This window comes from Grammomys surdaster, unplaced genomic scaffold, assembly GCF_004785775.1.
Source record: "Grammomys surdaster isolate TR1022 unplaced genomic scaffold, NIH_TR_1.0 147, whole genome shotgun sequence".
NCBI lineage: Eukaryota > Metazoa > Chordata > Mammalia > Rodentia > Muridae > Grammomys > Grammomys surdaster.
Genome location: NW_021604605.1, coordinates 24,822 through 36,960, shown reverse-complemented (window position 1 = coordinate 36,960; position 12,139 = coordinate 24,822). Strand labels below are relative to the sequence as shown.

The window sequence follows — 12,139 nt, the reverse complement described above, 5'->3', positions numbered from 1 at the left end:
AGAAGAAGAAGAAGAAGAAGAAGAAGAAGAAGAAGAAGAAGAAGAAGAAGAAGAAGAAGAAGAAGAAAAACTTTAAAGGAGCTGGCATATTGTCACCATGTGTAGTATTGTAAATGTAGCAATTAGAATTCTAAACTACTTCTCTTCTAGGATATAGTCAGAGCTACTTATCCTAAATACATGTAAAGTTTGAATGCCCTACTTGGGGTTATTCCCTCTGTGGTATCTGCTCTGCAATCTGGATTACAGCATCTGTACCTCAGACTACAATTAGACAGTTCCATGGCCAGCAAGATGGCTCTGTGGGCAAAGGTACCTGCTTGCCAACCAACCCTGATGATCTGAGTTCAATTTCTGGGATCTACATTGTGGAAGGAGAAAACCAACTCATAGTTATCCTCTGACCTCCAGGGAGGACATGCAGCACATGTGTTTATGTGTATGATTATATTACACACACATACACACACACATACACACACACACACACACACACACACACACACAAATTAATAACAAGGTGTTTAAAAAGGTAATCTCTAGTTTAGCCACCAGATGGCAGAACTGCACAAGTTTAGAAAATTTAATAGCTTCTGTAACAACAGCGTGCAACCTTTTCATAATACATGTAAACCAAAGATCAAATTCATATGCTACCTTGGATAAACATTAAAAATACTGTGTTAGTTTCTTTACATTATTTTGCATTTATTTTGATATAATTAAAAATTTAAAGTATATACTTAGCTGCACAATATCTTGTTTCTACTTTGTAACAAAATCTTGTGAAGGACTTTTCAAATACTAAATATTCTTTTGTGACATTCTATTCATTTTCTTCCTTTAGAAATTTCATATATGTAAATAGTGTGTCTTTAACATATTTACCCCTAAGTCCTTCCTCCCAATCCCTCCAGGAACCCCAATTCCTCCCTCCAATTCTCAAGTATCACAAACCTAGCATGCTCTCTCCTTCTTTATTTCAATTTTTTACCTTTATTAATTTATTTTGAGTGAGACTGAGATGAGATTTTCATATGCCACAGCACAAGCATAGAGGTCAAAATACAACCTGGCAAAGTGTTTTTCTCCTTCCATTGTATGCATCCTGGGGGAACAATTCAGGTTGTCAGGCTTTGTGGCAAGCCCATTACCCACTCAGCCATCTGTCACCTCGCTTCCTTTTAAAAATATACTTTTATTAAGTTTTAAATTGTGCGTGTATATTTTTATCTGTGCACATGAGTGCAGTTAGCAGAGGAAACCAGGGGAAGCCAGAAGTGTTAGATTCTCTGGAGCTGGAGTGAAGGACAGTTTTGAGCTGTGGGTGCTTGGAATTGACCTTTTGGGCTCTCAGAAACGAGTTAGGATCTACTGGAGCTTGGGTCTTCTGTAAGAACAGTATATGATCTTAATTAACCACTGAGCCATTTCTCCAATGCCCTAGGCATTCCAGGCCAGGCTCACTATGTAGCTGATCTTGATCTCCTAAGCCTCTTGCTTCCACTTTTGCAAGAGATATAAGCACGAGGAACTATGCTTGGATGTGGGGCATTATGTAAGGCCTGTGATATAGGTTGGTGGTAGAGCCCTTACAAGCACAAACCCCTGGACTTAACCCCCAACATCCAGAAATAAAAAAAAACTCCAGGAAGGATGCTGGAGAGGGATTGTGAGTTGGAGGTTAAGCCTAAACCATACAAGAAACTATCAGAAATCACTAACAACAATCGAGGGCGGACCAAAACCAATCTAAACTGATAAGCCATAGTTATGGAGAAGTGCTACAGAGGGAAAAAATATGTTAGCACAGGAACAGTGGCTATTGATAAGCAAGTTTTCCCTGAGTTCCTCAGCTACTGTGTTTCTTTGTGTGTGAAAGGGAGTGGATGTAAAGCGAGGGGTACAGGAAACTTGCAGCCCTAGAGCTGATATCCTACATTCTGAAAAGGATAAATTTAGCTCCTGCATCCCTCTTTCCCAGATGGAGATTCTGAAACTCTGAGGTTTGCCCATACTGCTTCTTTTCTCACTGCACAACAGGACTACAGGTGCAGACGGACACCCAGAGCCAAGGTAAGCTTATTGGAGATGGAAACCCAGAAATGATCTCGCTGGCTCCTAGACAGAACAGGGCCTATCTTCCTTGCTTGCATAGAATTGACAGCATATCTCATTGTGAATGCCTCATTGAGGAGTGATTAGAATAAACTAGGAAGTCTTTCAGCTGATGCGTGTTTTTAAAAGTGTGACAGGACCTTTTGATACGCCCCCAATGGACTAAACCCAGGCCTGTCTCTCAGGAAGGTACCAGGTCTGGAAGCCATTGAAGTTAACCTGAGACAGTGGCTCTGAGTTCCTTGTCTCATGTAAATGAAAATCAAAGGTGCAGACTCTTGTAGGAGTATGCAAAGCAGAGACAGGCTTTATTAAGAAGAATTATTTAAGAAGTAAAAGACGGATGGAGCCGGGTGGTGGTGGCACACGCCTTTAATCCCAGCACTTGAGAGGCAGAGGCAGGCTGATTTCTGAGTTCGAGGCCAGCCTGGTCTACAGAGTGAGTTCCAGGACAGTCAGGGCTACACAGAGAAACCCTGTCTTGAAAAACCAAAAAAAAAAAAAAAAAAAAAAAGAAAGAAAGAAAGAAAGAAAGAAAGAAAGAAAGAAAGAAAGAAAAAAAAGGTGGATGGAAAGTTAGGTAACTCCTTAAAGTAGGAAGGGTTTCCAAGAACGGAAAAGTCATCGAGCTCCTTTGTCTAGGGATTTTTATAGGACCATGGCAGAAACTGGACAAAAGTTGTGGTAATCTCTGCCAAGATCAGCTAATTCTGTGGGCTATCATAGATCAAGCTAGTGTGGGGTCCTTATGCTCTATACATGGCCTCGTGGCCCAGTTTCTGTTCCAATACTGCCCATCTTGTTAGGGGTAGTTAAAGCCCCTCCTATCTATCACTGAGTACCTTTGTTAATTATTGACCTTGATATTTGGCCAACTTTACTACCCTCTGAACTTGAAGGTATCTTGTATTTTACTAAGTTCTTTTCGGTCTCAGATTTACATAACCCGCTTGGGGTTTTACCTCAGCAGAGAGCTAACTCTATCATAGCTGCCAAGATGTTGCTGTGCTGTTTCTTGATTATATCATATTTGGCCCCTCAACTATAGGGGTGTCAGATGCCCTCTTAAGCAGAAGCTTCTTAGAAGCCATCCTGGTACCTTCCAGCAGTCTGCATTTGGTTTGTTTTCTCTTGCAGTTAAAGAATTGAGAGGCAGTTAAAAAAAATCTCAAGCAGAGATTTTTCAGACAGGCAGGATCACAGAGAATCTCAGACATAGCAGATAAAGTGAACAGATGAAAACTACCTTTATTAAAGGTGAAAAAGCATACACACATAAACATTCACACAATCACATATAGAGATGTACACACATACACAAACAAAGACAAAGACCTCCCCTGAAAAGTAGGGGGTGTGAGGAAGCTGAAGTCAGACCTATCCTGAAGGCCTGGGGGTTGTACGGGTATTTAGTAGGCTTAAATGTAAGGCCTTTCCCCATAATTTATAGAGTTGGTCAATGTAAATGAAGAAAAGGAAGCTGATAGGTCCACTGCTTTGAGTAAATGTGTCATGGTCCAGCCTGGACCACTCTGCTGTCAGGGACCTCTCTGACAGGAGAAGATGCCTACTATGCCTTTCTTTTAAGCTGCCAAGCCTTTGTTTCCATGAGGAGGGTGAGGAAGAAGCCAGAAGTTTGTCATCTTTATTATCTACCTGTGGCCCTTTTCCTGTCTGTCAGCTCATCAGGGATCTAAATCCTAGTTCTTCAGTTCTTACTTCCAGTTTAGTTTGTTATAATTAACTACATTAGGAACAAGAAGATAAAGCTGGGTGGTAGTTGTCCACATTTTTAATTCTAGCACTTGAGAGACAGAGGCAAGTGGGTCTTTGTGTTCAAGGCAAGCCTGGTCTCAGCCTAAACTACAGAGGGGTTTCCAGGACAGCTAGGGATACACAGAGGAATCTTATCTTGAACCCAACCCGAAGAAGGAGGAGGAGGAGGAGGAGGAGGAGGAGGAGGAGGAGGAGGAGGAGACTATATTGTTCCTCAGAGACTTTCTGGGTAGAGGGAGTAAACTGGTCTTCTATTACTGGCCCAAAGCCCTGTCCTTCCTCTTATCTCATACCCAAGTATAAGCTTTCTTAATTAGTGTGGTGGTGATTTGAATAATAATGTCCCCTATAAGCTCATTTATTGAATGTTTGCTTTTCAGTTGATGGGCTCCTTAGTAATAATTGAGTGATATGGTCTTGTTGGAGGAGATGTGTCACCAGGGGATGGGCTTTGAGGTTTTCAAAAGTCCAACAGGTTCTCTCTCTCTCTCTCTTTCTCTCTCTCTCTCTCTCTCTCTCTCTCTCTCCCCCCCCCCCCAGTGAAATGCTTTTTGACTATAAGTTGCCTTGGTCATGGTGTTTACTCACAGCAATAGAATAATAGCTAAGATATGCATCTTCTTCATGTTCTAGGCCTTGCTGTGTTATCCCATCATTCTCATTTTGATTGTAGCTTCTGTCTTCATGTCAACACAGATGAGCAACTTCAGATTTTTACCATGAACTTTCTTCCCTCACCTATTGAGAGTGGGCTCTTGCGTCATAACACAGCTCCTGTCATCACACTTTCTTAACTTTCTAAGCATCTCAAAGACAAGGGGAGAACTGTGGAGCAACTGTACCTTTGAAAGATTACCTGTGATATGAATTATGATTAGTATCATGTGGGTCATCAGAGACTGGCATTGGGTCTGGAGGAATCCAGTAAGGTGGGAATAGTTTTCCACAGCAACACATTTCTCTCAATTGTTCTTGAAGACTCTCAGATGTTAGGGATTAAGGGGACACTGAGATGGATTGTTTGGGGGTAAGAAGTTTATTACAAAGGTTATTACTCAGGTACGATGGCACACACATGTTAATTCCAGCACTTGAGGGGCAGAGATAGGCATATTTCTGTATGATCAAAGCCAGCCTGGTATGCACAGTGAGTCACAGGCCAGCCAGGGCTACATAGTGAAACCTTGTCTCAAAAAATAAACAAGTTATTGATGCCCTGGACAGACAGCCAGAAAACAGCATGTCAGAGGCTTTCAGGAGCAGAAATGGAAGTCTCTTATAACATTATGAGCATGGGGGTGGTTTTACAACTTGAGCCTGCATCTAGACTCTGATTCTCAGGCAGGAGGCAGAAAACGGGGTAGGGAGCAGGCTGTGTAGCCACCAATAATCTCTTTCATATAAGCTCATTTCCCCAGATGAGAAAGCCAGTCACCTAGCCATCTGTTAGCTAAAGATCCACAGACAGTGCCTCAGTGGAGTGCCTATTCACAACTGTGAGAGGACAAGGACCTCTGTGGTTATTGTGGCCTGAGTAACAGTTTGGTCTGGATTCTAATATCATATTCCTTCAGCTATCAGTCAACTTCACAAGTAATTATGGGAGGACAGAACGCATAGTTCCAGTCTAAGTCCACTCATATAGCGAGTACACTCAAGTTTCCTCCCCCTCATTTGAGACATGCCTTTATGCTATTTGAGTCACAAAAACATGTAGCAGATAGATTCCTGGGGGACCCAGGAAGTGGTGGTGACCTACACCTTTAATATCAGCTCTTAGAAGGCAGGAGCAGGCAGACCTCTGAGTTCAAGGGCAGCCTGGTCTACAGAGTGAGTTCTAGGACAGTCAAGGCTACACAGAGAAACCCTATCTCAAAAAGTAAAAAAAACCAAAAAAAAAAAAAAAAACAAACCATCCCTGTGGGGCTAAGTGGTGAGGAATCACTGGGGGCTGAGTGTAGCATGAGACACAATTTCACAAGACACAGTAGATAAGATCTTGTAGGCCAAGGCCCGAGATGTGATGGATAAGACAGGGGTTCAAGGATGACACAACCTGGACACCCCCAAGTCCACTCTTCTCTTCTTCTCATCCTTGACTACTCACATAGTAGATTTCTACACAACAGAGTTATGGTGAGAGTTAACAACCCAGACATCGTGTCCAAGAAGTAAGGACTCAGAACACGGGTTCTAGGTCACAAGAAGCTGTGTGTTAGCAGAGGTTCACATTCCCCTCTAATACCTTATTACCAATGTCACAGGCATCTTAGGCGAGGGGTTGGCAGTTAGGGGTTCCACCAAGTTTGTTCCATGGGACAGATGAAGAATTGTACATGCTAAAAATAAGACCCATGCAGAGAAAGCTAAGTCAACAGACTAGAGGGAGGTTATAGCCACTAACAAAAGGAAAGTGAAGGGACAGGTGGAGCTCTCAAGGGCTGCAGATGCAGGGACCATGAAAGCAACTGCTGCCAGAAAGCAAAAGCAACAGGAGATCCTGGGGTCACAGACACAGAGAACAAGTGGCTATTACCCCAAAGTGAAAACTACAGTTGAAATTCATGGGGCACAGAAGGTGGAGAAGCACCAACAAGAGAGAGAAACAAGAACAAAATCAGCAAATCTTATTAAGACAGAAATACAGCTCCCATCAAGGGAATGGGAAGAGCCCCAGAGATGGGAATCTTCCTGAAGACTCTGTGTTAGACTCCTGTTAGGCTCCCTGGGACTCTGCCCTTTCTAGCCCTCTTCCTCTTCTCCCTCATTTTACTGCCCTCTAGATATTAGCACTTTGTAATAGTCACAGCCTTTAACTACTGCAAGGAGCAACCTCTCTTAAGGGGCCAGTTCCTGTTTTCTAAGTCAGTTCCAGTTCCCCTGATCCTCTTCTCTTCCCCTCTCTCAGAGATCAGGAATTGATACCCACTGCCATTGGAGATGGGAGCAGTAACAACTGGCTACTTCCTGATGAGAGGGGAAAGTGGTTTTTTGTTTTGTTTTGTTTTGTTTTGTTTTTTGTTTTGGTTTCAGGCAGAAAGAGGAGGGCTCATAGAAGTGGGTCTTTAGGACCAAGTTAGAGGACTGTGGTAGAACTCAGATGGCTGCAGATGGCTGCTTAGATTCAGAGTTCAGGACAACCATTTAACCTTGTAGATAAGCCTAGTGATATCCTGTGGGTACATTCTGGATAACTGCACCCAATCCTGTGCCAGTGATGGAAACTTACTTGCCTCACTCGACTGGGGAGCATAGGCAGTTTGAACCCAGGATTTTATATTACAGTTAGAGAAGCTATTTTCCACAGAGCAGAAGTTCTACAACAGTCAAAGATATGGTTACAGTTTCTCTTCATGTTCAGGAGGGTGGGCCATTGGTGCATGAACAAACAATTCAGATCCCATTTGAATTAAGATGTCTAGCAGAACCTTGCTGGGCCAAGGGGGAGACTCTTCCAAGTTTGTGCTGGAGGCACATTTTTGGGAAATCCATTTTGTTTGCTTTACCTATTCCTCTGACTCTTATTTTTCCTCCCTTAAAACATTACAGTCTCCATCCCACCCCAAAATAATGAGCTGACTTTATGTTTTATGCCAGATCGGGAAGCCTTTTCTGTCTGAAGCGGCCTAGTCTTGTTGTCCTGAAATCTCTAGGCCTGTTTTGAGTGCCCCTAGTAAGACCTTCTATTATGTGGGGAGGAACTGACAAGAGACTTGAAGTGCCACCCTCGAAGAGGAGAATGGTGGTGGGGGGGATGAGGGAAGAATTGTGGGAGGGGGCAACTGGAAGTGGGACAGCAAGTGGGAATAAATAAATAAATAAATAAATAAATAAATAAATAAATAAAAGTATAAAAGTAACAACAACAAAAATCATAAAGGCTGTGGAATTTTTTTAGTTCATTTTTTTTCCTATTTACTTTACATCCTGCTTGCATCTCCCTCAGCCCCAGTCCCTCCCTCTTATCTTCCCTCCTCCAACCTCCTGTCCTCCCTTTCTCCTCAGAAAAGGGAGGCCTCCCCTGGATATCAACCAGCCATGGTATAACAAGTTGCAGTAGGACTAGGTGTATTTTCTATTGTAATTTGGCAAGGCAGCCTAGTTAGGGGAAAGGGATTCAAAGGCAGACAATGTAGTCAGAGACAGCCCCGAATCCTTCTGTTAGAAGTCCCATATGAAGACCAGCTGCACAACTGTTACTTATATGCTGAGGGCCACCTCGGGTGGTTCAGTCTCTATGAGCCCCTGCCTGCTCAGATTAATTGATTCTGTAGGCTTTCTTGTGGTGCCTTGACCTCTCTGGCTCCTTCAATCCTTTCTCCCCCTCTTCAATAAGATTCTCCAAGTTCTTGGCTGTGCATCTCTGCATCTGTTTTCATTAGTTATAGGGTGAAGTTTCTCAGATGACAGTGATGCTAGGCTCCTGTGTGATGTCCCTGGGTCTTGCAGGCCTCCAGAGAAGCAGGCAGAATTCGACTGTAGAACTTTTAAATATTGGACTGTGCTTTATACTGTGATATTAACATGAGCCTTTGGGACAAGAACCAAAAGGTTATCCTCAGCTCAGTTCCTTCTTTCCTCAGTTCTTCTCAGCTCAGTTCTTATTCTTCTCTTTGTCCTCAGCACGTAAAACATATTTCAGAATACATGATCACATGTTAAAATGTTCATCACAAGTTCACACATAAAATCAAATCAAATCAAATTGAAATAGAAGTTTACAACAGAGAATGTTTACATGCGTGTCCATTAGGAGTAATTATCTGGCTAAACATCCATCACCTGTCTCAGCTCCACAGGTTTACTGAAGGTTTAAAACTATAAGTTATTAGTGAAGTTTTGGATAGATAAACCCTGTCAATATTTTATCTTCTATCCTAGCACCTATAATAAATCAGTTTCTTTTTTTATAACCTCTGGTTAATTGTTTTATAACCTCTTGGAATGTGCTCTGAGTAGGAGAAAGTCTGGTTACTAAGAGCAATTAACTGGTGACACTTGGGAGGCTAGCAGAGTTCTCACTGCAGTTTTTGACTATCAGAAAAGGAACTAATAGTAGTCCCACTATAAAAGAGATTAATAATCACCAATATAATTTTAGGAATTCTAATAGGATCACCATTAAGACTTAAGAAGTCATCTATTTGTCTATATAACATCACTACAAGACAGTACATCATAGATCTGCAGAGATCTGCTCAAAAGCGGTGGGCTAATATCTAGTGATTGTTATTTATATTTAATAATAACAGGAAAAGCATATTAATAGCAGGAATCTTTCCTAAAATTATTCTCTTAGGGCCTTGTCTAATAAGACAAATCTTTCACAGATTATATTATAATCTGAAGCAGATCATCACAGGAAGATCACCTGCTAGTTATTAGCTTGTCCTATTATGGCTCCTGTCAGATGGTAAACTGTTAAGTGCTTTCAACCAGTCAATTATTTTAAGGTAGAATGCAGCCAATCTGAGTCTGCTGATGAAATACAGAGTTAACTGAAGCACTGTTGTTTCTTCCTCGAGCAGCTGATAAAAAGGTGTGATTCCTGTCACTAAGATACCATGTTTCTGGGCTCTAAAGGTAGACCCACAGCAATCCCAGGAAGTGAGTGCCTGTACTCAAATATTCAGATATGGACTATGCTGCTTCCTGCCTCCTGACATTAGCCTAAAATGTAATAATGCAGAATATGATAAGAGGGACACTGCAAATCAAATTGTGTCTCAAAGCAACTTTATTTGACTATTGCGTGAGAAACTGACAGACAAAAAAGGGAGGAGGCGGTAATAAAGAGGCCTCTGATTGTGTGGCTTCATCTTCTTTTTCAGGCTTTCTCCGTTGCCTCGAGGCCTTTGGATAATATCAGCCATGGATAATGAAAATCCTGAAGCTGTTCCCAGCCCACCAGAACAGAACATAGAGGTGGTCCCACCGAAAGAGTTAAAAAGCCAGAAGCCCACCAATAATATTCTGATCTATTTAATTGACAGGAAGCTGGGGAAGCCCAGAAATGATATGGATTTGTTTGAATGGGTTTGGACAGTAAAATAAAGTGTCCTCTCCAGAATAGAGTGGCCATTGCCCAAATTCATGTTTATGTCTACTTGAAATATATGTTTTAAAAAGAAGTGACCTAACAAGCCACTCTCATGATAGATCCATTAAACTAGTCTTCATTGCAACTGCTTTTGGTATATTGTGTGTTTCTTCACTTGGCCTTCTTGGGTTGCATTGGGCAGGATATTGTATCCATCTTGATATTCTTCTTGTAGGATCTCAGATGCAGTGAGGATGGGGAGGTTGCATTGCATATCATGTCTCTTCCGTTACTAGCCTGAAATGGAGTTGTGTATGCATAACTCTCTGGCATATAGCCATTCAGTATCAAAGACTTTCTTTACTATCCATTTTACAGAGATATTCACCACATCCCACTGTAAAATCCAACTGACTGCCCTGGTGACATGGCACAGTGGTGAGAGCAAAGCAGACTGGGTGGGGATTTTATAATATATGCCATCTAGAGCTGATCATTATTCCCAGAGATTCAGACTGCAATGCATGGGAAAGAATTCCTTTGCCTAAAGGACATATAGCTTATAACTATGTAATGACTCCCATTCAAAAAGCTCTATCCACTAATGGGTGTGCTGAGCGAATTATATTCACTCTGAGAAACTCAGAATGGGAATGTGTAAGAAATTGAGCATTAACAAATGAAAAATTGTGGAGAGCTACACTTCAGTATCTGTCTAGACTGTTACTTTTTTTTTGGAGGGCAAAGGGTGGGAGTAGGTGTTGTCACAGAACCCTTCTATGTCCCTTTTTCTCAACTATGAGTCTATAGTCATCAATACTATGGTAAGAGTAGCGTCCTTGTCCTTTACAATCAACGAGAGCATGGGTAATGGATTTACTCATGGTTTGTGGTGACAGCACAGACCACAAACATCCACATGGTCTCTATTATCTGGTGGAGGTTGCAAGTGAGTAAGGACTCAGTTTTCTTTTGGGAGCTGGGTACTGGAAGTTTGACTATGCTCCAGTGAGTATATGGGCAACACAAATTGGACAGTTTTTTTCTTCTTTCCTTTTTTTGTGGGGGGGAAGCCACAAGGGTTGGGGGGCAAACCTAAGAGGACTCGGAGGTGAGTGTAATTCAGATGCACTATGTAAAATTCCCAAATAATCAATAAAAATATTATGTTAGGAAAAATGACAAATCATAGTTATGTTTATCCATTCATACAGATATGTAACAGTGGCTATGAGAGGAGGGAGTGGTTTGGGGAGGGTATAGGGGCAGAAGAGCAGGCATGGGAGGGGTAGGAAGGAGGAGGAGGAGTAAATGATGTTATTATATTTTAGTTAAAATTTAAGAAAAGAAATGACAGATGGGAAGGGTTTGGAATGATGGCTCAGTGGTTAAGAGCATTTGCTGTTTTTCCAGAGGACTTGTGTTTGATTCACAGCACCCAGGTCAGATGGTTCACAACTGCCTATAACATTAGACCCAGGAGATCTGACTCTCTCTTCTAGCCTCAGTACACACACACACACACACTCTCTCTCCACCCTTCCCCCACCCATGCTAGAGGATGACATTATTTTACCTTCTCCTCCCTCCTAGCCTTCCCATGTCTGCCCCTTGCCCCGATACCCTCTCCAATTCACTCCCTCCTCTTCTTTAATCACACATATGAATGAATAAACATCAATTATGTATATGCGTGTATATTAAAAGACAGAAAAAATGACAGCAGGAAACAGAAAGCCAAGAACTGGATTGAATGAGGATATGGGCAAACCTAATAACGAGAAAAAGGAAACATCAGGAGGGTCAACCATTAAAATGAAAGCATGTTCCAAACATCACTCCATTTATCTGAAGTGACATTTGAAGGCTGAATGTATTAGTGTAGACTTTTTATTCTAGCAGTTTAAAGGCTGAGTCAGGGGGATACTGTGCTTCTTGCCAGCCTAGCCTTTATAGTGGAAACCAAACTCAAAAAAAGAAGAGTCCAGCTGGGCAGTGGTGGTGCACGCCTTTAATCCCAGCACTCAGGAGGCAGAGGCAGACAGATTTCTGAGTTTGAGGCTAGCTTGGTCTACAGAGTGAGTTCCAGGACAGTCAGGGCTATACAAAGAAACCCTGTCTCAAAAAACAAACAAACAAACAAACAAACAACAAAAAACAAAAAAAAACAAAGAAAGACAGAAGGAAGGAAGGAAGGAAGGAAGG

General features: G+C 41.9%; 1 protein-coding gene across 1 annotated transcript; it reads left to right on the top strand.

Annotated features, from left to right (window-relative positions):
* Nucleotides 1–2,022: 2,022 nt before the first annotated feature.
* LOC114619128 (embryonic testis differentiation protein-like) lies at nucleotides 2,023–10,079 on the top strand. The gene is made up of 2 exons (XM_028764984.1): nucleotides 2,023–2,076; nucleotides 9,726–10,079. Exon 2 carries the CDS (start codon nucleotides 9,766–9,768, stop codon nucleotides 9,946–9,948), a length of 183 nt encoding a protein of 60 aa, XP_028620817.1. The 5' UTR covers nucleotides 2,023–2,076; nucleotides 9,726–9,765; the 3' UTR covers nucleotides 9,949–10,079.
* The last annotated feature ends 2,060 nt before the right edge of the window (nucleotides 10,080–12,139 follow it).

Excerpts from the sequence above, each read along its gene's own strand:
- LOC114619128 (XM_028764984.1), top strand. The coding sequence starts at position 9,766 with ATGGATAATGAAAATCCTGAAGCTGTTCCCAGCCCACCAGAACAGAAC.